The 24,350-nt window shown below is 40.9% G+C and overlaps 1 protein-coding gene across 1 annotated transcript in view; it reads right to left on the bottom strand.

Annotated features, from left to right (window-relative positions):
• Positions 1 to 280: 280 nt before the first annotated feature.
• The window catches only part of LOC133572097 (ethanolamine kinase 2), a 68,839-nt gene continuing 44,769 nt past the window's right edge, over positions 281 to 24,350 (bottom strand). Inside the window, exons 8-10 of the mRNA XM_061924793.1 lie at positions 19,970 to 20,130; positions 18,430 to 18,503; positions 281 to 1,229 (exon numbers count right to left, since the gene is read on the bottom strand). Of these exons, the coding sequence (XP_061780777.1) occupies positions 1,163 to 1,229; positions 18,430 to 18,503; positions 19,970 to 20,130 (302 nt within the window). The 3' untranslated portion in view covers positions 281 to 1,162. The remainder of the gene's footprint in view (positions 1,230 to 18,429; positions 18,504 to 19,969; positions 20,131 to 24,350) is intronic.

Genomic DNA, 24,350 nt, shown 5'->3' with positions numbered 1-24,350 from the left:
AAATGTACTTGTCTAATTTGGTCCCATTTGTGCATATTCTCCTTAGCCGCCATGTTTGCAAAGACTCCCAAAGTTCCAAGGCTATCACTGTAAGCCCCGCCCACTGAGTTTGATGGCCTGAGTTTGACAAAAAAAAATAAATCATAAAGCGCTGACACACATGTTTATGAAATAATTAAATAAATCCTTAAATTATGAAACAATTTCAGAAATTGTGAAATAATCAGTCAATTCACGAATTAATTAAGTCTTAAAATAATTCAATAAATAATGACATAATTAATTCAATCTTAAAATAAATTATAAAAAAATGTATTATTTGAACACACATTTACATAAAAAAAATAATGACACATTAAATACCACATATATGTATACAATTCCGATTATAATTAATTAATAACACATTTAGGTAATTATTAAAAGATGTAATTGTCCAATTTGGTCCCAATTGTGTGTATTCTCCTTAGCCGCCATGTATGCAAAGACTCCCAAAGTTCCAAGGCTATCATTGGACTAGATTCTTGTAAGCCACGCCTACTAACATTGATGGCTGAGTTTGACGGATAAAAAAAAAAATCATAAAGCCCTGACACACATGATTATGAACTATTTAAATAAAACATTAAATTATGAAATAGTTATTTAAATTTAGAAATAATCCATTAAAATATGAATTGAATCATGAAATAGATAATGACACAATTAATTCAGTATTTAAATAAAATTTAAACGGCATTAAATAAATTAATGGCACATGTATGTATATAATTCCGATTATAATTAATTAATGACACATTTATGTAATTATTTAAAATTGTAATTAATTGTATAATTTGGCCCCATTACAGTATAGTGCTAATTGACAGCAAACGTTTTTCCGTAATTGTCCGAAAATGCCTGATAATTGCCGGAAAAATCATTAAATTTTTATTTCAAATTAAAAAAAAAACTACACAAAACATCTGTAAAAAAAAAACTAAAAACTAAAAACTACAGTATTGCCATGAAAGACGACAACACGATCGTATGTGTACGTGCTGCTGTTTTGGCTCAGTGGTTAACTCTCTCACGCCCCTATGGTATTTGTGTCATTGACTTCATGAGAGCGGCGGACACCTCTCAAGAAAACGTGTCACGCACGGTATCGGAAACCTCTTCATCAGAGAGAGAGCGAAAAGTATTCTTCTTTTTTCTCGAAGTAGCGGTTGAGTCGCACCATAGCGTATCTGCAAAGGACAAGAGGGGACGTGAGGAGTCACTTTCTGCAAAAAGATGATCAAATAAAATTAAAAGTAAAATACAAATAAAAAGTCGAGAAAGTAGCGTAATCTTAGGCTGTGTCAAATGGAATACTTCAGTAAATATACACAATACACTTCATTCCTGAGTTGTGTATGTTTGACCCTGTACCTGGAAGCGAGTTGAACTTATCCAGGATCTCTTCTTTGTTATCTTTGTAAGTCAAGTTAAGCTCACAACTTCAAGCTTAGCGAAAAAGCCGAGAGACACCTTGTGTCTCATAATACTCGTAAGTTGAGGTACTACTGTGCTACATACACAGAGATAAGCCTCAGACGTATCCTGGATAAGAAGAAATCCTGCTTTGTCGTACTGGACAGCCGTGTTGCCATGTACCCTTTCTTACTTTGTGGCCTTAACTTCTAGTATAGTATCGTTTTGGAAACTTATTTTGTAGTACTGTAGATTTTTAGCATGTTTTTCAACATGTTTTTTCAATTGTTGTATTACTAATTATAACCTGCAAATACAGCATTCACAACTCTTGTGTTTGCGTCGGGGTTCAAAACCCTGGCTTAATTAAGGGTTGTTAGAGTCATCAACACATGTTTATGCTTTCACAGTGTCGAGTTGTTCTCAAATAGTGGGGCGAGTCCAACTGCGTGGGCGCAATGCGATGCTAGGGGAAACATGCTTTATCAGTATCACACAGTATCGTGCTTCAAAAAAATTTGCTAATTGTGGCGCAACAAATAGTTTTATACATTTTTCTTCAGTCCGTTATAATTTTTTATAGATAGTGCCGATTGTTGCTGATACATTTGAATTAATTATTATGTATTACGTTTTTTAATTACATTTTTCGGTCAAAAAATGTTTATAGTTTAAATAAGGACACAAATATACATACACACATATATATATATATATGTATATATATATATATACATATATATACACACACATACATACATATATACATATATAAATGATAAATGGGTTGTACTTGTATAGCGCGTTTCTACCTTCAAGGTACTCAAAGCGCTTTGACACTACTTCCACATTTACCCATTCACACACTGATGGAAGGAGCTGCCATGCAAGGCGCTAACCAGCACCCATCAGGAGCAAGGGTGAAGTGTCTTGCTCAGGACACAACGGACATGACGAGGTTGGTACTAGGTGGGGATTGAACCAGGGACCCTCGGGTCGCGCACGGCCATTCTTCCACTGCGCCACGCCGTCCCCATACTATATATATATAAAAATGTGTATATATATACATATACACATATGTGTATCTATATATATACATCTATATATACACATAAATATACATCTTTACATACACATACTGTACATATGTATATATATATATATATATATATATATATACACTTACATAGACATACATATATATATGTATATATACACACACATATATACATAATCATACTACACATATGTATATACATATACACATACATATATACACGTATACACACATATATACATAATCATACTACACATATGTATATACATATACACATACATATATATGTATATATATATATATATATATACACACCTATATACACACATATATATACATACATACATACACATACTGTACAAAAATGTGTGTATATATATATATATATACATATATACACACATATATATACATACACCTACTGTACATATGTGTGTATATATATATATATATATATACACTTACATAGACATACATATGTATATACATATGTATATATACATAATCATACTACATATATGTATATACATGTACACACTTACATATACATACATATATATGTATATATATATATATATACACCTATATACACACACATATATATATATATATGTACATACATACACATACTGTACATATATGTGTGTATATATATATATATACATATTTACACACATATATAAATACATACACATACTGTACATATATGTGTGTATATATATATCCATCCATCCATCCATCTTCCTCCGCTTATCCGAGGTCGGGTCGCGGGGGCAGCAGCCTAAGCAGGGAAGCCCAGACTTCCCTCTCCTCAGCCACTTCGTCCAGCTCTTCCTGTGGGACCCCGAGGCGTTCCCAGGCCAGCCGAGAGACATAGTCTTCCCAACGTGTCCTGGGTCTTCCCCGCGGCCTCCTACCGGTCGGACGTGCCCTAAACACCTCCCTAGGGAGGCGTTCGGGTGGCATCCTAACCAGATGCCCGAACCACCTCATCTGGCTCCTCTCAATGTGGAGGAGCAGCGGCTTTACTTTGAGCTCCTCCCGGATGGCAGAGCTTCTCACCCTATCTCTAAGGGAGAGCCTCGCCACCCGGCGGAGGAAACTCATTTCGGCCGCTTGTACCCGTGATCTTGTCCTTTCGGTCATAACCCAAAGCTCATGACAATAGGTGAGGATGGGAACGTAGATCGACCGGTAAATTGAGAGCTTTGCCTTCCGGCTCAGCTCCTTCTTCACCACAACGGATCGATACAGCGTCCGCATTACTGAAGACGCCGCACCGATCCGCCTGTCGATCTCACCATCCACTCTTCCCTCACTCGTGAACAAGACTCCGAGGTACTTGAACTCCTCCACTTGGGGCAAGTTCTCCTCCCCAACCCGGAGATGGCACTCCACCCTTTTCCGGGCGAGAACCATGGACTCGGACTTGGAGGTGCTGATTCTCATCCCAGTCGCTTCACACTCGGCTGCGAACCGATCCAGTGAGAGCTGAAGATCCTGGCCAGATGAAGCCATCAGGACCACATCATCTGCAAAAAACAGAGACCTAATCCTGCAGCCACCAAACCAGATCCCCTCAACGCCTTGACTGCGCCTAGAAATTCTGTCCATAAAAGTTATGAACAGAATCGGTGACAAAGGGCAGCCTTGGCGGAGTCCAACCCTCACTGGAAACGTGTCCGACTTACTACCGGCAATGCGGACCAAGCTCTGGCACTGATCATACAGGGAGCGGACTGCCACAATCAGACAGTCCGATACCCCGTACTCTCTGAGCACTCCCCACAGGACTTCCCGAGGGACACGGTCGAATGCCTTCTCCAAGTCCACAAAACACATGTAGACTGGTTGGGCAAACTCCCATGCACCCTCAAGGACCCTGCGGAGAGTATAGAGCTGGTCCACAGTTCCACGACCAGGACGAAAACCACACTGTTCCTCCTGAATCCGAGGTTCGACTATCCGGCGTAGCCTCCTCTCCAGTACACCTGAATAGACCTTACCGGGAAGGCTGAGGAGTGTGATCCCACGATAGTTAGAACACACCCTCCGGTTCCCCTTCTTAAAGAGAGGAACCACCACCCCGGTCTGCCAATCCAGTGGCACCGCCCCCGATGTCCACGCGATGCTGCAGAGTCTTGTCAACCAAGACAGCCCCACAGCATCCAGAGCCTTAAGGAACTCCGGGCGGATCTCATCCAACCCCGGGGCCTTGCCACCGAGGAGCTTTTTAACTACCTCAGCAACCTCAGCCCCAGAAATAGGAGAACCCACCACAGACTCCCCAGGCACTGCTTCCTCATAGGAAGACGTGTTGGTGGGATTGAGGAGGTCTTCGAAGTATTCCCTCCACCGATCCACAACATCCGCAGTCGAGGTCAGCAGAACACCATCCTCGCCATACACGGTGTTGATAGTGCACTGCTTCCCCTTCCTGAGGCGGCGGATGGTGGTCCAGAATTGCTTCGAAGCCGTCCGGAAGTCGTTTTCCATGGCCTCACCGAACTCCTCCCATGTCCGAGTTTTTGCCTCTGCGACCGCTGAAGCCACACACCGCTTGGCCTGTCGGTACTTGTCCGCTGCCTCAGGAGTCCTATGAGCCAAAAGAACCCGATAGGACTCCTTCTTCAGCTTGACGGCATCCCTCACCGCCGGTGTCCACCAACGGGTTCTAGGATTACCGCCACGACAAGCACCAACTACCTTGCGGCCACAGCTCCAATCAGCCGCCTCGACAATAGAGGCGCGGAACATGGTCCATTCGGACTCAATGTCCAGCACCTCCCTCGTGACATGTTCAAAGTTCTTCCGGAGGTGGGAATTGAAACTCTCTCTGACAGGAGACTCTGCCAGACGTTCCCAGCAAACCCTCACAATGCGTTTGGGCCTGCCAGGTCTGTCCGGCATCCTCCCCCACCATCGCAGCCAACTCACCACCAGGTGGTGATCGGTAGAAAGCTCCGCCCCTCTCTTCACCCGAGTGTCCAAAACATGAGGCCGCAAATCCGATGACACAACTACAAAGTCGATCATGGAACTGCGGCCTAGGGTGTCCTGGTGCCAAGTGCACATATGGACACCCTTATGTTTGAACATGGTGTTCGTTATGGACAATCTGTGACGGGCACAAAAGTCCAATAACATAACACCGCTCGGGTTCAGATCCGGGCAGCCATTCTTCCCAATCACGCCTCTCCAGGTTTCACTGTCGCTGCCAACATGAGCATTGAAGTCCCCCAGTAGAATGAGGGAATCACCCGGGGGAGCACTCTCAAGTACTCCCTCGAGTGAATCCAAAAAGGGTGGGTACTCTGAGCTGCGGTTTGGCGCGTAAGCGCAAACCACAGTCAGGACCCGTTCCCCCACCCGAAGGCGGAGGGAAGCTACCCTCTCGTCCACCGGGTTGAACTCCAACGTGCAGGCTCTGAGCCGGGGGGCAACAAGAATTGCCACCCCAGCCCGTCGCCTCTCACTGCCGGCAACGCCAGAGTGGAAGAGAGTCCAGCCCCTCTCGAGAGAACTGGTTCCAGAGCCCTTGCTGTGCGTCGAAGTGAGTCCGACTATATCTAGCCGGAACTTCTCCACCTCGCGCACTAGCTCAGGCTCCTTCCCCCCCAGCGAGGTGACGTTCCACGTCCCAAGAGCTAGCTTCTGTAGCCGAGGATCAGACCGCCAAGTGCCCTGCCCTCGGCTGCCGCCCAGCTCACATCGCACCTGACCTCTATGACCCCTGCTATGGGTGGTGAGCCCATTGGAGGGGGGACCCACGTTGCCTCTTCGGGCTGTGCCCGGCCGGGCCCCATGGGGACAGGCCCGGCCACCAGGCGCTCGCCATCGTGCCCCACCTCCGGGCCTGGCTCCAGAGGGGGGCCCCGGTGACCCGCGTCCGGGCAAGGGAAATCTGGGTTCCTTGCTTGTTTTCTTCATAGAGGTCTTCGAGCTGCTCTTTGTCTGATCCCTCACCTAGGACCAGTTTGTCTTGGGAGACCCTACCAGGGGGCATAAAGCTCCCGGACAACATAGCTCCTAGGATCATTGGGACACACAAACTCCTCTACCACGTTAAGGTGGCAGCTCAGAGAGGAGTGTATATATATATATGTATGTGTATATATATACACATACATACATATGTGTATATATATATATATATATATATATATATATATATATATATGTGTGTATATATATATGCATATATATATATATACTGTATATATATATATATATACACATATATACACACACACATATATATATATATATATATATATATATATATATACATACACATACTGTACATATATGTGTGTATCAATGTTCCCTCTAATATTTCATGTGTGTGAGCAAACGCACAAACACCCTGAGCATTCAGTGGAATACAGACGTGCACACTGTGGTCATACCAGCAGCACATTTGTCTCAAACCTGACATAACAATTTAAATGTCTTATTATTATAATCAAGTGACTAGTCAATTTCAAGAGATTATTTTCTAATATATGTGATTTGGCCCACTTAGATATTGTTTTTTTTTTTATCAGCTATGCACTATAGTATTTTATGCCTGGGTGGGGGTCCTGCTTTGGAAAGATTGTGTACCCCTTTCAGAGATCACATTTAGTTCCATTTAAAACATTCACATGTTGCATGAGATGAAGTGTTTATTAACTTTCTGTCGGGAAAATAAATATTTTTATTGGAATTTATGTAGTCTTGTAACATCATTTCATGATTAATATCAAAAAATTGCATTCTTAACAAATGACAGTAGAATAAGCACATTGATTGAGGAGTCATAGTAAAACGACCTGAAATTTACACTTTACGTGTAGTGTTGGAGTTGTCCAACTTTTTGTGTGGCCATAAACGCACCAGTGGCTAATTGCCATAGTGTATGTGTTGGTGCAGGCGAGAGAGAGAGAGAGAGAGAGAGAGAGAGAGAGAGAGAGAGAGAGAGAGAGAGAGAGGAGAGAGAGAGAGAGAGAGAGAGAGAGAGAGAGAGAGAGAGAGCGCCTGCTGTTGAAATAACAGATGACAAAGACTTGCTTTTGGCTTGGTTTGTACGGTAGACAACGACCAGTTTTGCTAGATAAAAGTATGTTACACATTGTTTTGGTGTGGTTATGGCCGACAAGCAATTTCGCTAAATAAAGGGACCGATGGAATTCCTGTCCTCCTTTAAGTGTCTCCACAGACGTTACAATAATTTAAGTGTTGACAAACATTGTTTTATCTGTTGGGGCCGCCTTTCGTCACCTGTTACTCACAGTTGCATTGCAAAATCATACAAAACAAACGATTTGTTTATTTTGTTTAGAGTGGGATTTGATTTTTTGCGCGGCATAGATTTGCTGTGCGCAGAGGACGCGTGAGGAGGGCGCAATTGCGCACCTTAGAGGGAACGATGGTGTGTATATATATATATATACATATATGTATATATATATATAAATACATACATATATATGTGTCTATATATATATGTATATATATGTGTATATATATATATATATATGTATATACACATATATATGTATATATATATATACACATATATATACACACACACACACACACATATGTATATATACATATATATATATATACACACATATGTATATATATATTTATATAAATTGATGCACTTTCAATCTTTTCTGTTGCAAATTTTAAAAAAAAGAGTTATTTGTTGCAAGTTGAGCTATATTTATTTTTGTTTTCTTTAATGTAAATAAAGATTTAAAAAATTATACACATATATATATTTTTTAATTTTATTTATGCAAATTGATGCACTTGAAATCTTTCCTGTTACAGATTTAATGTTAATAAATTAATGTTGTAAATAGAGCTACATTTCTTTTTTGTTTGTTTAATTTATTGTTAGTCAGGATACAATATTCTGAAGAGGTGTTCTTGTAAAAATGTTATATACAAATACTAATTAATGATACTATTTATAGAAAGGAGCGCAAACTTGGACTACAAAATGCATCCTTCCTCTGACAAATGGACAAACTCCAAAATCTTGTGAAAGTCTTCCCAGAAGAGTGGGAGCTGTTCAAGCTCATCTATTACTGACCGATTATTATTAATATTATTATTACTAATAAAAATATACAATCAACATATCTGCACCTTGTGTAACCCTCATCAATGTTCCTTAGTTGACCACAAAGCAAACATCCTGCTGTGTTCCCGAGGTCCAAAGTCAAATGTAAAAGCATTAAGTCAGTGAAGTTGGGGGTCCACTCCCAAAGAGTGGGAGTGAAGTTTGCAGGTAATACATTTTTTTCTTCCTTTGCAAGGACCGCAGCTTTTGTGAGAGCAACAATATGGCAGCAGGTCTCTATTCACGGCATGAAAGCGGCGCCAACACGTACGTACACTTTGCAACTTGACGGCGGGGAAAATGCTTTTGTGTGGCGTTGAAACCATATTATCAGATGTTTCTATAAAGTGTGGTGCGTGATTGCGCCATCGCCCTTGGACATTATAATATCATCTTTGGAAGGCAGACACTGTCTGAAGCTCAGGGAATTAAAGCACCGCAACTTGCTTTGTTTGTTTGTTTTGTCACTGCCTCAAAGTACTCCTCTTTGATTCCTTTTTGTGCCCCTTCACACAAACATCATGTTTGCTACTTCTACATCAGTAATTAGTTACTTTACATTATTTACGTAGTTACTTATACATCAGCATACAGTACGTAGTTACTTTATAGTATTTACTTAGTTACTTCTACATCAGCATACAGTCCTAAGTACTTTGAAGTGAAGTGAATTACATTTATATAGCGCTTTTTCTCAGGTGACTCAAAGCGCTTTACATAGTGACACCCAATATCTAAGTTACATTTAAACCAGTGTGGGTGGCACTGGGAGCAGGTGGGTAAAGTGTCTTGCCCAAGGACACAACGGCAGTGACTAGGATGGCGGAAGCGGGGATCGAACCTGCAACCCTCAAGTTGCTTGCACGGCCACTCTACCAACCGAGCTATACCGCCCCTTTGCAGCATTTAGTTACTTTACAGTATTTACTTAGTTACTTTACAGCATTTAGTTACTTTACAGTATTTACTTGGTTACTTCTACATCAGCATACGGAATTACTGAGTTACTTTACAGCATTTAGTTACTTTACAGTATTTACTTGGTTACTTCTACATCAGCATACAGTACTTAGTTATTTTTAGTTATTTTACAGCATTTAGTTACTTTACAGCATTTACTTAGTTACTTCTACATCAGCATACAGTACTTAGTTATTTTACAGCATTTAGTTACTTTACAGCATTTACTTAGTTACTTCTACATCAGCATACAGTACTTAGTTACTTTACAGCATTTAGTTACTTTACAGTATTTACTTAGTTACTTCTACATCAGCATACATTCCTTAGTTACTTTGCAGCATTTAGTTAATTTAAAGTATTTTCTTAGTTACTTCTACATCAGGATACAGTATATAGTTACTTTACAGCATTTAGTTACTTTACAGTATTTACTTAGTTACTTCTACATCAGCATACAGTACATAGTTACTTTACAGCATTTAGTTACTTTACAGTATTTACTTAGTTACTTCTACATCGTATACAGTATTTACTGAGTTACTTTACAACATTTAGTTACTTTACAGTATTTAATTATACATCAGTATACAGTATTTACTTAGGTACCTTTCAGTATTTAGTTACTTTACAGTATTTACTTAGTTACTTCTACATCAGCATACAGTTCTTAGTTACTTTGCAGCATTTAGTTACTTTACAGTATTTACTTAGTTACTTCTACATCAGCATACAGTACATAGTTACTTTACAGCATTTAGTTACTTTACAGTATTTACTTCTACATCAGCATACAGTACATAGTTACTTTACACCATTTAGTTACTTTACAGTATTTACTTAGTTACTTCTACATCAGTATACAGTATTTACTGAGTTACTTTACAGCATTTAGTTACTTTAAAGTATTTCTTAGTTACTTATACATCAGCATACAGTATTTACTTGCCTTTCAGTATTTAGTTACTTTACAGTATTTACTTAGTTACTTCTACATCAGAATACAGTATTTACTGAGTTACTTTACAGTATTTACTTAGTTACTTCTACATTAGCATTTCAATGTGTTAGTTTATTATTACAGTTTGAGCATATTTGCTCTAATAAGAATGCTTCAGGAATAACCAGCGTTCCCAATTACGGTGTTATGTGGTTTGTACGTCAACAAAACAGCAGGAAGTACCTTTTTACTAATGACAGCGACCAGCACACTAAAATGAACTTAATATCAAACTGAAGGAGGCAACATCCCACAGCAAACAACACACAACGTTTCATTATACGCTCTACTACCTCGAGGGAATAATGCGCAACAAATCAATACTGAAATAAACTGCAACAAAAAACAGTGCAATTAACAGTGCAATACATTTTCATAACATGGTCACTACTGCCTAGTTTCTCTTGATATATTCTTATTTTCACTGTTCTATTTATATTCTTATTGTTGCTTTTTATTTGTATCCTTATTGCAATATTTTAAATTTTATTTCCATTTATACCCCCATTATTTACTTTGTACTTTTTAAATTCGATCTCAATTCTGTACACTGCTGCTGGAATTTTAATTTTCCTGAGGGAACTCTCCTGAAGGAATCAATAAAGTACTATCCATCCATCTATCTATCTATCTATCTATCTAATGCTTGAAAAACAAGTTAAAAACAAGTTGAAAAACTTATTCGGGTGTTACCATTTAGTGATCAATTGTACGGAATATGTACTGTACTGTGCAATCTAATAATAAAAGTCTCAAAACTGAAGTGACAAGCTTATAGTCCTACAATACCCAGTTTGTGGACAAGGAGACTACAGCCATTGGTTAATCTCTTTATTAACAAGCGCTAGCACAATCCAGTGAAAAGATTCGACAGAAGCGCAGTAACATCCATCAAACTGCGAGTTTTGAGCTAACCAGCACGGCTGCGCTAATGTTGCTCTGTCTGGGCACTGACGCAACAAGTCACAAAGCAACAAGCCCCGCCTTTTAAAGGCACACACACAAGATTCGGTCTCATGAAAAATTGCAGCCGCATATGCCAGATATTTTAAGTAGGTTTTTTTTAAGTTACACAATGTGGAGGAGGGCGTGGTCGGCGCGCCTCCTGCAGGAATGGGGGGTGTATGGCCCGGCCTCGAAGCCAGCGGCAGGTGAGTAGATTGCCCAGCTGGGGCTGATTATCTAATCACCTGTCGCCCTTATTAGCAGCAGCCGGAACGAGACACGTGGTAGGAGTTGGAGCGAGAAAGCAGAGACGCGCCAGACTGGAAAGTCCTAAAATATATACTGCTGGAAAGCAAACGAAACTTGTGTATGTCAATAAAAGACTTGCTCAAACCTGTACACCGGGCTCAAGAAAGATCGGTCGGCACCAGCAGAACCCTCACAGCAGAGAGACTTCTACACACAACATTTACTTCTCCTACGAATTAATTACACTTATCAAAGAGTAATCCTGTTGGTAATTCAATTGTTTTTGGGAAAAGTAACGAGTTACTGTAATGACTCACATTTTATGAGTAATTTCCCAAACACTGGTAATAACAAAGCGCTTTATCACTGACATGTAAAAGGGAATTAGACTAAATAGTTACACCTCGTATATTAAAAATGTATCCATGTGAAATTCCAATAAGACAGTTTACATTCAAACCTCGGCCTCTCTTCCAATCGTTCGTATTCTTATCAAAATCCTTATCACGACGGCGGAGGGAATAGAGACGTATTTTGACAAAAGTGAGACGTTTTTGTAGTTTAGCAGAAAGATTGTAAAAACGGAGCGTAGGTATTTCCCTTTCACAATGTCCTTTTGTGCACACAAGGAGTGTGTTTCATTCCAAACAGTGGACCTCCTCCTTGGTCATTTCCTCATAATAATGTCTTTGTCAATCAGCACACACACACACCCACACACATAAAAAGACTCAAGCTAAGTAAATATATGGACTCTTGTGGTTGGCTATTGTCACATACACATCTGGCTGGGATTAGAGCGCACGGCCTCACAGACGATTGTCACTCTGGGAAGTCAGCAAAGAGATTTAGCCCAGGGGGATAACAGTGGAAGGACACACACACACACACACACACACACACACACACACACACACACACACACACACACACACACACACACACACTTGTATATGTTACCTTGTTGAGACCTCTGAAAAATGCCTACCTCTTTAGGACCACCCTTTCTAGATATATAAAAGATGTGTATTTACAACATTAATACTATTAGGGCCGCAACGAACGATTAATTTGATAATCGATTAATCTGTCGATTATTACTTCGATTAATCGATTAATAGTCGGATAAAAAAGACAAACTACATTTCTATCCTTTCCAGTATTTTATTGGAAAAAAACAGCATACTGGCACCATACTTGTTTTGATTATTGTTTCTCAGCTGTTTGTACATGTTGCAGTTTATAAATAAAGGTTTAATAAAAAATAAAAAAATTGCCTCTGCGCATGCGCATAGCATAGATCCAACGAATCAATGACTAAATTAATCGCCAACTATTTTTATGATCGATTTTAATCGATTATTTGTTGCAGCCCTAAATACTATATATACAAACTATGTAAATATAAAAAAAGCTTGTTGTGAAAAAATGAGTCGGAATTTCAGAAGAAAAATTTCACAATTTCAGAAGAAAAACCTGGAATTTTGGCGGTATTATAATAAAAGTCGTCATTTCACTCAACGCAAGTCAAAATGTTACAAGAAAAACTGAACATGTGTGCAATATTATGAGAAAAGTTGGAATTTTTCTCAATAACAGTCGCAATTTTACAAGAAAAGCTTAAAATGTTGGCAATTTTATCAAAAGAGTCGTCATTTTACTAGACAAGTCACAATTTTATAAGAAAACTGTAAAATGTTGGGAATATCATAGTAATAATCGGAACTTAACTTCACTCAAAAAAAGTCACTGTTTTACAAGAACAACAAAAAAATTGGCAATATTGTGATAAAATATTTCACCACCAGTGGTGCAAATGAGATCTCTATTTTTTTGTAATGTGCTAAAGGCCGATGACAAACGAGTCACGGACCCCAGATGGCCCCTGTCCCGCACTTTGGGCAACCCAGCTGTAGAAGCTAACTGTTAATAGCCACTATAGTTTTAGTACCGTAGTGTATTTGTTCATTTTACGGTCACATATGGGATGCGGGTTGTCTTATGTCAGCATCGGAAGTCGTAAAATCAGCTGTTCACCTGGCGGGTTTTTCCCGGGGAAGTCCTTCTTTAGCTGCCGTCTTGTTTGATCATATATTGCTGCATTTGCACCTGTCAATGTTTACTTTTGTATGCACATTAAATCAACAAAAAACCCTGACTTTGGAGCAATGTTCACGGACTCTAGTATTTAGCTCTCTATTAGATGCAATGGTTTTTCCGTATTGGGACCATGATTTCGGTCCTAACTTGTTCACCGGTCCTCATATGGAAGGTACTTTTCCTTGTTGATGTCTCAAGAAGGGTAGAAACACACACTTTTCCACACTGACTTTACCAGTTATCTTAAAACCCTTCTTTGAGTGCGTACATTTGCTAAATATGATACAAATACATTTGTAGCATTCTCATATATATATATATATATATACATACATACATATTTATATTTATATTTATATATATATATACATATATACATATATATATATATATATATATATATTAGGTAAGTATTCAGCAAGGTATGTCATTTATATTATGAATAGATATGAGGCAGGTTTTCTTCTTTGGTAAACAAACACACACATGCCTTTATTGTGTGAATGCCACAAGGCAACAGCAAACCTTTCCAAAGATCACCGGTTTTACTATAAATCATAATATTCCAGTATTTTCAAACTTTTTTTTTTTTTCGACTACCCCACGTTAAAAATTTAACTATAAGTCGGAATGGCGGGAGGAGTACCAATTTTATTGTCCAATATGGTGGAAAATCATGACTCCGGTTTAAAAAATAGATAGCTTTATTGTCCTGACTAAGACACAAGTTTTGATGGTGGAATGGTTGAAATTGTGTGCGAGACATGGGAGTCATCAAAAAAAAAAAAAAATGGGGAAAATATCAGAGGATGGATTACTGTGAAACGGGTAATTTCTGGAAAGGTTTGTTGAATGAGCACACGTCCTTAATGCGCTGAACATTTTGATGTTTGAACATGGTCAATTCGATGAACAATGTAAGAGTAAGAGACAGAGAGAGAAAAAAATTATTAAATATCTTGTCTTTGCAGTCTATTCAATTGAATATAAATTGGAAAGGATTTACGAATTACACAACGTGCCAACTTCACTGGTTTTGTTTACACATCAAAATGATTTAATCTGAATTTAACCATAAAGGAAGTATTTGCAGTAACAATGTCATTTTTGACCAATTGGATTCTGTGAACACGATGGCGGTAGTATTTAGCAAGGGAAGTGTTTATTCCGTTTATCAATGTTAGTTACGGTTTCAACCTTTTTTTTTCCTTAAAGTGAAGCCTGTTTGCAAGTAAATCTTCCCTACAATCAGGTAACATGTTTTATTGTACAGAAAAAAATCATTAATCAATCCCCAAAATTAGCCAAAAAGGTAGTCCTGTCCTGTCGCAGCAAAGCATTGTGGGTGCCCAAGTGTCGTTTTTCCGTGGTTTGACAGCTTGGGTGTTTATTTTAGTAGCTAGCAAGCTTGATGTCACACCAGAGAACCAGGTTCAAATCCCAGACCGAACAAAAGCATAGACTGAACCATGAGAGTTTAGTTTAATTCTAACTATTACAACATAAACAATAGCGTTTAGTTTTTTTCCGAATGTATCATGGCACTAAAGTCTCACTCTTGTCATTTTCTGAAACTTGTCAGCGCTGATTATAATAATGAAGAACATAGAAATGTAAAATTAAATGTGAATATAGTATATGATCCCAATGAAAGTGGTGTGTATTGAGGCTGCCCATCCTGTCAATATCAGTCTTGCTGACAACAGTGTCTACTTAAAACCAGGTAACCTGATCCGGGCCGTGCACTTTGGGGTGACCCGTGCTGGCGGCGGCGGCGATGAGGAGGAGGAGGAGGAGGTGGAGCAGACGTGGAGCATGTGGCCGAACACGGCGGGGATGAGGGACGTGCGCGTAAAGGCGGGAGTGACGGACCGAAGGAACAATAGCTCCTCTGTGCCTCGGCGGCCCTCTGGATCACATTTCCGCTCAGGTCGCCATGACGCTAGGCTAGACACTGATGCCGGGAGGGCACGCGCGGGGGGGTGGGGAGAGGGTGGAGTGCGTCAATAGTGATTTGGATCATCGCGGTGGTGGCGGGCAGACGCAATAAAGACCAAAGAACATTTTAATGTCTCTTAAGCTGCTGCACAGTTCAACGCCTGTCATGAGAACTTGACTTTCACTTCTCTGCAGCACCACTCATGTCTCAGGGTGCTAATAAGCTTTTAAGTACTTTCAAGCGCAAGAAGAAGGACTGAGTGCTGCTATGCTTTGTTGCTAATCAGATACAGCCAGGGGGAAAAGTGTCATCTTAAACCCGGGGATGTTTGTATTTCCTAGGAAATATATTGTGGCCGACATGGGCACAATGGTACCAGGGAGTTTTAGCTAAGCTATCTAACTGGAAGTTTTAGATAGGGTATCTACCAGGAAGTTTTAGCTTGTCGACCTAACAGGAAGTTTTAGCTTGGCTATTTAACTGGGAGTTTTAGATAGGCTATCTACTAGGAAGTTTTAGCTTGGCAAACTACCAGGAAGTTTTAGCTCGGCTATCTAACTGGGAGTTTTAGATAGGGTATCTACTAGGAAGTTTTAGCTTGGCGAACTACCAGGAAGTTTTAGCTAGGCTATCTAACTGGGAGTTTTAGAAAGGGAATCTACCAGGAAGTTTTAGCTTGGCGAACTACCAGAAAGTTTTAGCTCGGCTATCTAACTGGGAGTTTTAGATAGGGTAACTACTAGGAAGTTTTAGCTTGGCGAACTAACAGGAAGTATTATATAGGCTATCTAACTGGGAGTTTTAGATAGGGTATCCATCAGGAAGTTTTAGCTTGGCGAACTACCAGGAAGTTTTAGCTCGGCTATCTAACAGGGAATTTTAGCTAGGCTACCTATCAGGAAGTTTTAGCTAGGCTATCTACCAAGAAGTTTTAGCTTGGCGACTTACCAGGGCGTTGTAGCCTGGCAACCTACCAGGAAGTTTTAGCTAGGTTACCTACCAGTACGTTTTAGCTAGGCTATCTAACTGGGAGTTTTAGATAGGGTATCTACTAGGAAGTTTTAGCTTGGCGATCTACCAGGAAGTTTTAGCTCGGCTATGTAACTGGGAGTTTTAGATAGGGTATCTACCAGGGAGTTTTAGCTCGGCTATCTAACTGGGAGTTTTAGATAGGGTATCTACCAGGAAGTTTTAGCTTGGTGAACTACCAGGAAGTTTTAGCTAGGCTATCTAACAGGGAGTTTTAGATAGGGTATTTACCAGGAAGTTTTAGCTTAGCGAACTAACTGGAAGTTTTAGCGAGGCTATCTAACAGGGTGTTTTAGTTAGGCTACCTACCAGGAAGTTTTAGCTCGACTACCCACCAGGACATTTTAGCTAGGCTATCTACCAGGAAGTTTTAGCTTGGCGAACTACCAGGAAGTTTTAGCTCGGCTATCTAACTGAGAGTTTTAGATAGGTTATCTACCAGGAAGTTTTAGCTTGGCAAACTACCAGGAAGTTTTAGCTAGGCTATGTAACAGGGAGTTTTAGATAGGTTATCTACCAGGAAGTTTTAGCTTGGCAAACTAACTGGAAGTTTTAGCGAGGCTATCTAACAGGGAGTTTTAGCTAGGCTACCTACCAGGAAGTTTTAGCTCGACGACCCACCAGGACATTTTAGCTAGGCTATCTACCAGGAAGTTTTAGCTTGGCGAACTACCAGGAAGTTTTAGCTCGGCTATCTAACTAGGAGTTTTAGATAGGGTATCTACTAGGAATTTTAGCTTGACGAACTACCAGGAAGTTTTAGTTAGGCTATCTAACAGGGAGTTTTAGCTTGGCGAACTACCAGGAAGTTTTAGCTCGGCTATCTAACTGGGAGTTTTAGATAGGGTATCTACTAGGAAGTTTTAGCTTGGCGAACTACCAGGAAGTTTTAGCTCGGCTATCTAACTGGGAGTTTTAGATAGGGTATCTACTAGGAAGTTTTAGCTTGAGGAACTAGTAGGAAGTTTTAGCTCGGCTATTTAACTGGGAGTTTTGGATAGGGTATCTACTAGGAAGTTTTAGCTTGACGAACTACCAGGAAGTTTTAGCTCGGCTATCTAACTGGGAGTTTTAGCTAGGCTACCTATCAGGAAGTTTTGGCTAGGCTATCTACCAGGAAGTTTTAGCTTGGTGACTTACCAGGGAGTTTTAGCCAGGCGACCTACCAGGACGTTTTAACGAGACTATCTAACAGTAATTTTTAGCCAGCTACCTATCAGGAAGTTTCATGCTGCGTTCCATTTACCTCGGAGGTTGGAAATCAGAGCTGTGAATGAAGTCACAGTCAACTTTTGAGCGTTTCAGTTACGACTTCGGAATTCAAGATGTCCACATCCAAAAAGCTATTTTTGTGCTTGTTCTGTAAATTCACAGGGAAAAAACGCTTTTGATTTTGGACGCAGAACTTGGAAAGGTTTCGGACAATGCAGAAGCTTAAACCAGGCTTAGAGATCTGCCAACAGACCTTAAAGAGAGCAGGTTTTGTTTTGGAGTTCTTGATAAGTTGTGCCTTCAGACCATTAGGTGTGCCTAATGAAGTGGCACAGGGTCCATCAGAAATTGAAGCAACTCACCTGTGGAAATCAAAATCAATAGAAGAGCTTTGAGACTGGAGGACAGCCCACAGACCCCAGAAGAAGTTGGACGCCTGCTTGGAGGAGAAAGTGGAGTCATTTGGTTTTCCGGAGATAATATTCTGACCAAAGAACCACCATTGAATGTTATATAGACCTGTGGATCTCAAACTAAAATATATTTTAATTTAATATTTAACTGCGAGTTGATAATAATAATTGTACTGTTCAGTTGTTCTTGATCTTGTGTTCTTACACTTCAGAGTATCATTTGCAAACTTGCATTAATTTCAGTATGTCCTAGGTGAGTTGTCGTAGTCAGAAAGTAGTCTTTGCCAGTCTTTGGGAAAAAAATTTTTTTTGTTTAAGTATGGTTTTTGTTTGAGAACAAAAATGACACAAACCTTCCCAAAAAAGTGCCGCATTACTTTTGAGCACTTTCTATCAGGCATGCTTGCTTTGTTTGCATTTATAACTACTTAGAGACGGTCCATTTTGAATACGCCTGTTTGCCAGACAGGGGATTGAGTCGGCTTCGAGTCAGCAACCGGGCGTGACATTATAGTTTACGTGAATCGGTAGTACGGACGGAAGTTGAGACTAAAACTTTGTACCTATCAAGCTACACTGAACAGACTATTTGTCTGGTTAAAATGTTTTTTTTTGGATCCACCATTTTAATCTAAAAAAAAAAAAACGTCCTCATCATTTCCATCTAGTGTGAAGAGGCTCTCAAGTGTCCTAGCTGGACTTGAAGAGCATGTTTAAGTCTGATAGTCCAGTACTACTTAGGGAAATGACATCCGAATAAAATAAAAAAGGCATTTTGTCTCTCAATTTCGATTCCATTACATTTGGAGTCGTGCTCGGTTTGTATTTGCCCAAATACAACAGCTATCAGACGAGAGAATAGGGATGTATGCTGAGTACCGGTATGTTTTGGTACCGGTTCCTAATTAGTACCGTGAAGATTGGACTAACAATACTGCTATCGGTATTTTTTTCCAGCTAACTGACGTGTAACTATGACACGCTGTCACAATGACTTCAGCTGCTACACATTAAAATCATCTTTGAGTGGTGACAAATAAGGAAGCAACACCACACAAAAGTTTGCACCTCAACAATATTTCCAACTCAAAAGTCCCTGAAAGTCAGTTTGAAGTGAACGCACTTTATCAACCGTCCTCCTAGCGATCCATTAGTCCACAGGCCAATATTAATCTACTCAAAAAAGTGAGACATTGAGGTAATATAATAATCCATAAAGTTGCTTTGAAGCAAGATAGCATCCGACGTCACTCTATTTGCGCCGCGTTTGCGTGGTATTAAAACCCATCTTGCTTAAATGTGTCTAAGTTTGTTACGTCTCTTGACTACAGACTGGACGATCTATAGTTACACTTCCTAACTGAGTCATTTTATTTATATGACACACATACATCCGTAGCGCAACACTTCGTATGGCTTCCGGTCAGTCAAACAAATACGTCCTGGTGAAGCGTCGAGGAAGTTGTGACATCGTCGAGTTTGCGCTCACCAGAGAGAATTTGCACACTTGGACGTTGAGCCGGGTCACTTCGGCCTGGGTGACGGTGACGTCTTGCCCCCTGCAGCGCTTGTAGCTCTCCAGGTAGGCCTCCAGCCAGGCGTTTTGCAGCTGGGGGCTCGGGTAGCGGCTGTAGTCGACGTCTTGTGTGCCTTCCGTACACACAAAACACATGCTTGCGTCAGTGTGAATGTCTGTGTCTTTCTGACTTAAAAGCGCAGAGTTCGGTAAATCTAATGGGGGAAAAAATGCAGGAACTTGCCTGCTAACAAAACTTTGGTCAAACGTTTTAGTTAGGGGTGTTCCGATTCGATATCGGTCCAGTATCAGCAACAAAAAACTGGTATCTATTTGGCATCTCAATAAGAACACAAGGTTGGTCTTTTCTTCTACGTTAGTCAAGCTATTTACAAAAGGTAAACATGCTAATGTATAGACTACTTGGACCTAGCAGCTACACAACAGCTAAGCACACAATAGCAAAGAAGCTAGACATACGTTATAATTAATTAAACAACATTGCAGTCTAATTTGCAGATTCTGTGCGGGCGTTTTCTGTCAGCGTCCTGGTGGCCATGGTCTGATGACCTTCTGTGATAGTGTTTACTAACCTGGCTCCTCTGTACTCAGCCATGCATTCATTTTGTGTTGTATTTCTTTTATGTATGAAAAGCGCTATATAACAAAGTTTGATTCATTGATATCACTTACACGTATACATTTTTCAAAGCAAAAGCGTATTAGAAAGCATGCAGTAACAAACCCGTCCGCATCATTCATCTTACTATGTCATGAACTGAAGTTAATGAATGAGTGTAGCCACAGAAATAAATTAACACTCCACTTCAACGTACCGAGAACCAGTGTTTGGAGAATTACTTTTAAAAAGTAATGAATTATAGTTACTGGTTACTTTCCCCCCAAAATAATTAAATTACTAACATAATTATTCTTTAATAGAAGTAATCAATTACTAGGGAGAGTCATTAATGTGCTACTTTTATTTACTTTTACTATTGCTTTTATGCAAGAAGTAACTTTTTACTAATGAAACAAGAAGCAGCACCACATTAAAATTAATTTGATATCAAATAGAAGGAGGCAAAATCACACAGCAAACAACACACATACATGCACAGACACACACTACTACTACGAAAGAATAATGATTGAAGTGACAAGCTTGAAATACCCCGTTTGTGGACAAGGAGACTACAGCCGCCGAGGCACATTTAATGTATTTATTAACTCGAGCTAACACAATCCAGTGAAAAGAGTCATAAGATCGGCCGTAAATGCCCGCAAACTATGCTAACAAACACAGCTGAGTTGATGCCGCTTTGTCTGGGCGCTGACGTCACACGTCATTTAACAACAGGCACTACCTTTTAAAGGCATGTGCACACACTCCGGTCTCACGAAACATCCATCCATCCATTTTCTACCGCTTATTCCCTTTTTGGGGTCGCGGGGGGCGCTGGAGCCTATCTCAGCTACAATCGGGCGGAAGGCGGGGTACACCCTGGACAAGTCACCACCTCATCGCAGGGCCAACGCAGATAGACAGACAACATTCACACTCACATCCACACACTAGGGCCAATTTAGTGTTGCCAATCAACTTATCCCCAGGTGCATGTCTTTGGAGGTGGGAGGAAGCCGGAGTACCCGGAGGGAACCCACGCAGTCACGGGGAGGACATGCAAACTCCACACAGAAAGATCCCGAGCCCGGGATTGAACCCAAGACTACTCAGGACCTTCGTATTGTGAGGCAGATGCACTAACCCCTCTGCCACCGTGAAGCCCCTCACGAAACATCTCACATGCATATATACAAGTTTTTGTTGATAGGAACGCAATAGCTACTACCCCAAGTAATTACAGAGTAATCATGATTACGGTATAGCTCGGTTGATAGAGTGGTCGTGCCAGCAACTCCAGGGTTCCGGGTTCGATCCCCGCTTCCGCCATCCTAGTCACTGCCGTTGTGTCCTTGGGCAAGACACTTTACCCGCCTGCTCCCAGTGCCACCCACACTGGTTTAAATGTAACTTAGATATTGAGTGTCACTATGTAAAAGCGCTTTGAGTCACTAGAGAAAAGCGCTATATAAATATAATTCACTTCACTTCACGATAGTAATTCAATTACTCTTTTTTACAAACTTCTCGATCAGTGATTCTCAAACCGTCGTTCAGGCTCCACCCAGTGGTACGCCAGAGAATCACTTCATCAGTGTTTTATTTTCCTAAATTAAAACAGAGTTACTGTTCAAATTGTGTGTAATGCTACAGTGGCCAAAAATGTTAAATATACTTGTTGAATGAAACCCCTGTCTTGCTTTTAATGAATACTTAGGAGCGTTTTAATGAATACTTAGGAGCGTTTTCTATTCGGGCTCCAGTACTATGGAATGCCCTCCCGGTAACAATTAGAGATGCTACCTCAGTAGAAGCATTTAAGTCCCATCTTAAAACTCATTTGTATACGCTAGCCTTTAAATAGCCCCCCTGTTAGACCAGTTGATCTGCCGTTTCTTTTCTTTTCTCCTCTGCTCCCCTTTTCCTTGTGGAGGAGGGGGGGGGGGGGGGGGGGGGGGGGGGGCACAGGTCCGGTGGCCATGGATGAAGTGCTGGCTGTCCAGAGTCGGGACCCGGGGTGGACCGCTCGCCTGTGCATCGGCTGGGAACATCTCTGCGCTGCTGACCCGTCTCCGCTCGGGATGGTGTCCTGCTGGCCCCACTATGGACTGGACTCTTACTATTATGTTGGATCCACTATGGACTGGACTCTCACAATATTATGTCAGACCCACTCGACATCCATTGCTTTCGGTCTCCCCTAGAGGGGGGGGGTTACCCACATATGCGGTCCTCTCCAAGGTTTCTCATAGTCATTCACATCGACGTCCCACTGGGGTGAGTTTTTCCTTGCCCTTATGTGGGCTTTGTACCGAAGATGTCATTGTGGCTTGTGCAGCCCTTTGAGACACTTGTGATTTAGGGCTATATAAATAAACATTGATTGATTGATTGACTATGCTACTGTATTTTATTGTTGGTCATTATGGGGGAACTTGGTGAAAAAAGTTTGAGAACCACTGTTTTAGGTCAAGTTAAATATGCCTGCTTGTGCGAATGCTTCATTTATTCATTATGTGTCCTACCTAAAGGGAAAAAGCATGGCGCGTAATTTTTGAGGAGGCGGAGCAAAACAGTCCTAGTTACTTCTCAGCTCTTCAGCCATCCATTCATAGGGTCGAAAGGGCAGCAGCCCAAGCAAGGAAGCCCAGCTCCAGCTCCATCCAGGGGGGGGATCTGGAGGCGTTCCCAGTCTCGCCGTGTCCTGGGTCTTCCCCGTGGTCTCCTACTGGTCGGAGGCGCCCTAAACACCTCCCCAGGGAGGCGTTCCGGGGGCATTCTGACCAAATGCCCAAACTCAGCACTTCAGTGTGTGTGCCCCTTTTATTTTTTTTATTGCATTTTGTCAAGTTTTGGCTACTTTGCCAACTCAAATTGAGTCCCAAAACCACAAAAGACCAGTGTGGAAAGAAGGAGGGAATGGCTGTGGAGTGGAGAAAAAAAAAGACTATTTGGGAGGAGTACATTAAGGGCGCTTACAAGTATGGAAGAATTGACGAAGCAGGCTTGGTACCGCAGCATGTTTTTGTTGTGATGAGACTGGACTTTAATGGGAAAAAATGCCAAAGCAGACTTATTTGACAGTGGTGGAGAAGAGCTAACTCTTGTTCAGCGGCGCCTCTTTCAAGCACGCACACACACACACACACGGTCCCTGCCCCGCCCCCGACTTCTCTCCCTCTGTCTGTCTGCTCCTTTCTACTCAGCTGCTCATTTGCCGATGTTAGTGTAATGTAAAATGTTACTTCTAAATCGCTTTAAAAATACATTCAAAAAACGTCAACACTTCATTTACGTTTCTTAACCTGTATAATAACCAAGCTGTAGCAAAATTGTTATTGTCGCTATTTATTTTCTAGCGTTGTAACACATCGGCGTGCTAAGGTATTAGCCGTAAAAGCTAGATGCGGCAAGAGATAAGGTAGCTTGTACGTCAACACGAAACGCGTTTGAGTTTGTATTGCACAACACAATGCGATAAGACACCAATCTGTACTGAGTGAAAAGCATGACCTGCTGCGTGTCTCATAATCGTCTGGTTCAGCTGGCCATGAACGTTGTTTCCGGTTTATTTGGGAAAGCACTCCATTTATGTCGGAATAGCACAGCTTCAAATTCAACATCTTCCAGCTTTGAGTCGCTTTTACCTCACTCTCTCGGCTTCCGTCTGCTCCAACCTCTCACCCTTCCTTCGCGCTCGCTTCTAGAAGCAGTAGTTCATCCTCCGTA

This window comes from Nerophis lumbriciformis, linkage group LG29 (assembly GCF_033978685.3).
Source record: "Nerophis lumbriciformis linkage group LG29, RoL_Nlum_v2.1, whole genome shotgun sequence".
NCBI classification, from domain to species: Eukaryota; Metazoa; Chordata; class Actinopteri; order Syngnathiformes; family Syngnathidae; genus Nerophis; species Nerophis lumbriciformis.
The sequence above is the reverse complement of the archived record's forward strand: the minus strand, read 5'-3'. Positions and strand labels throughout refer to the sequence as shown.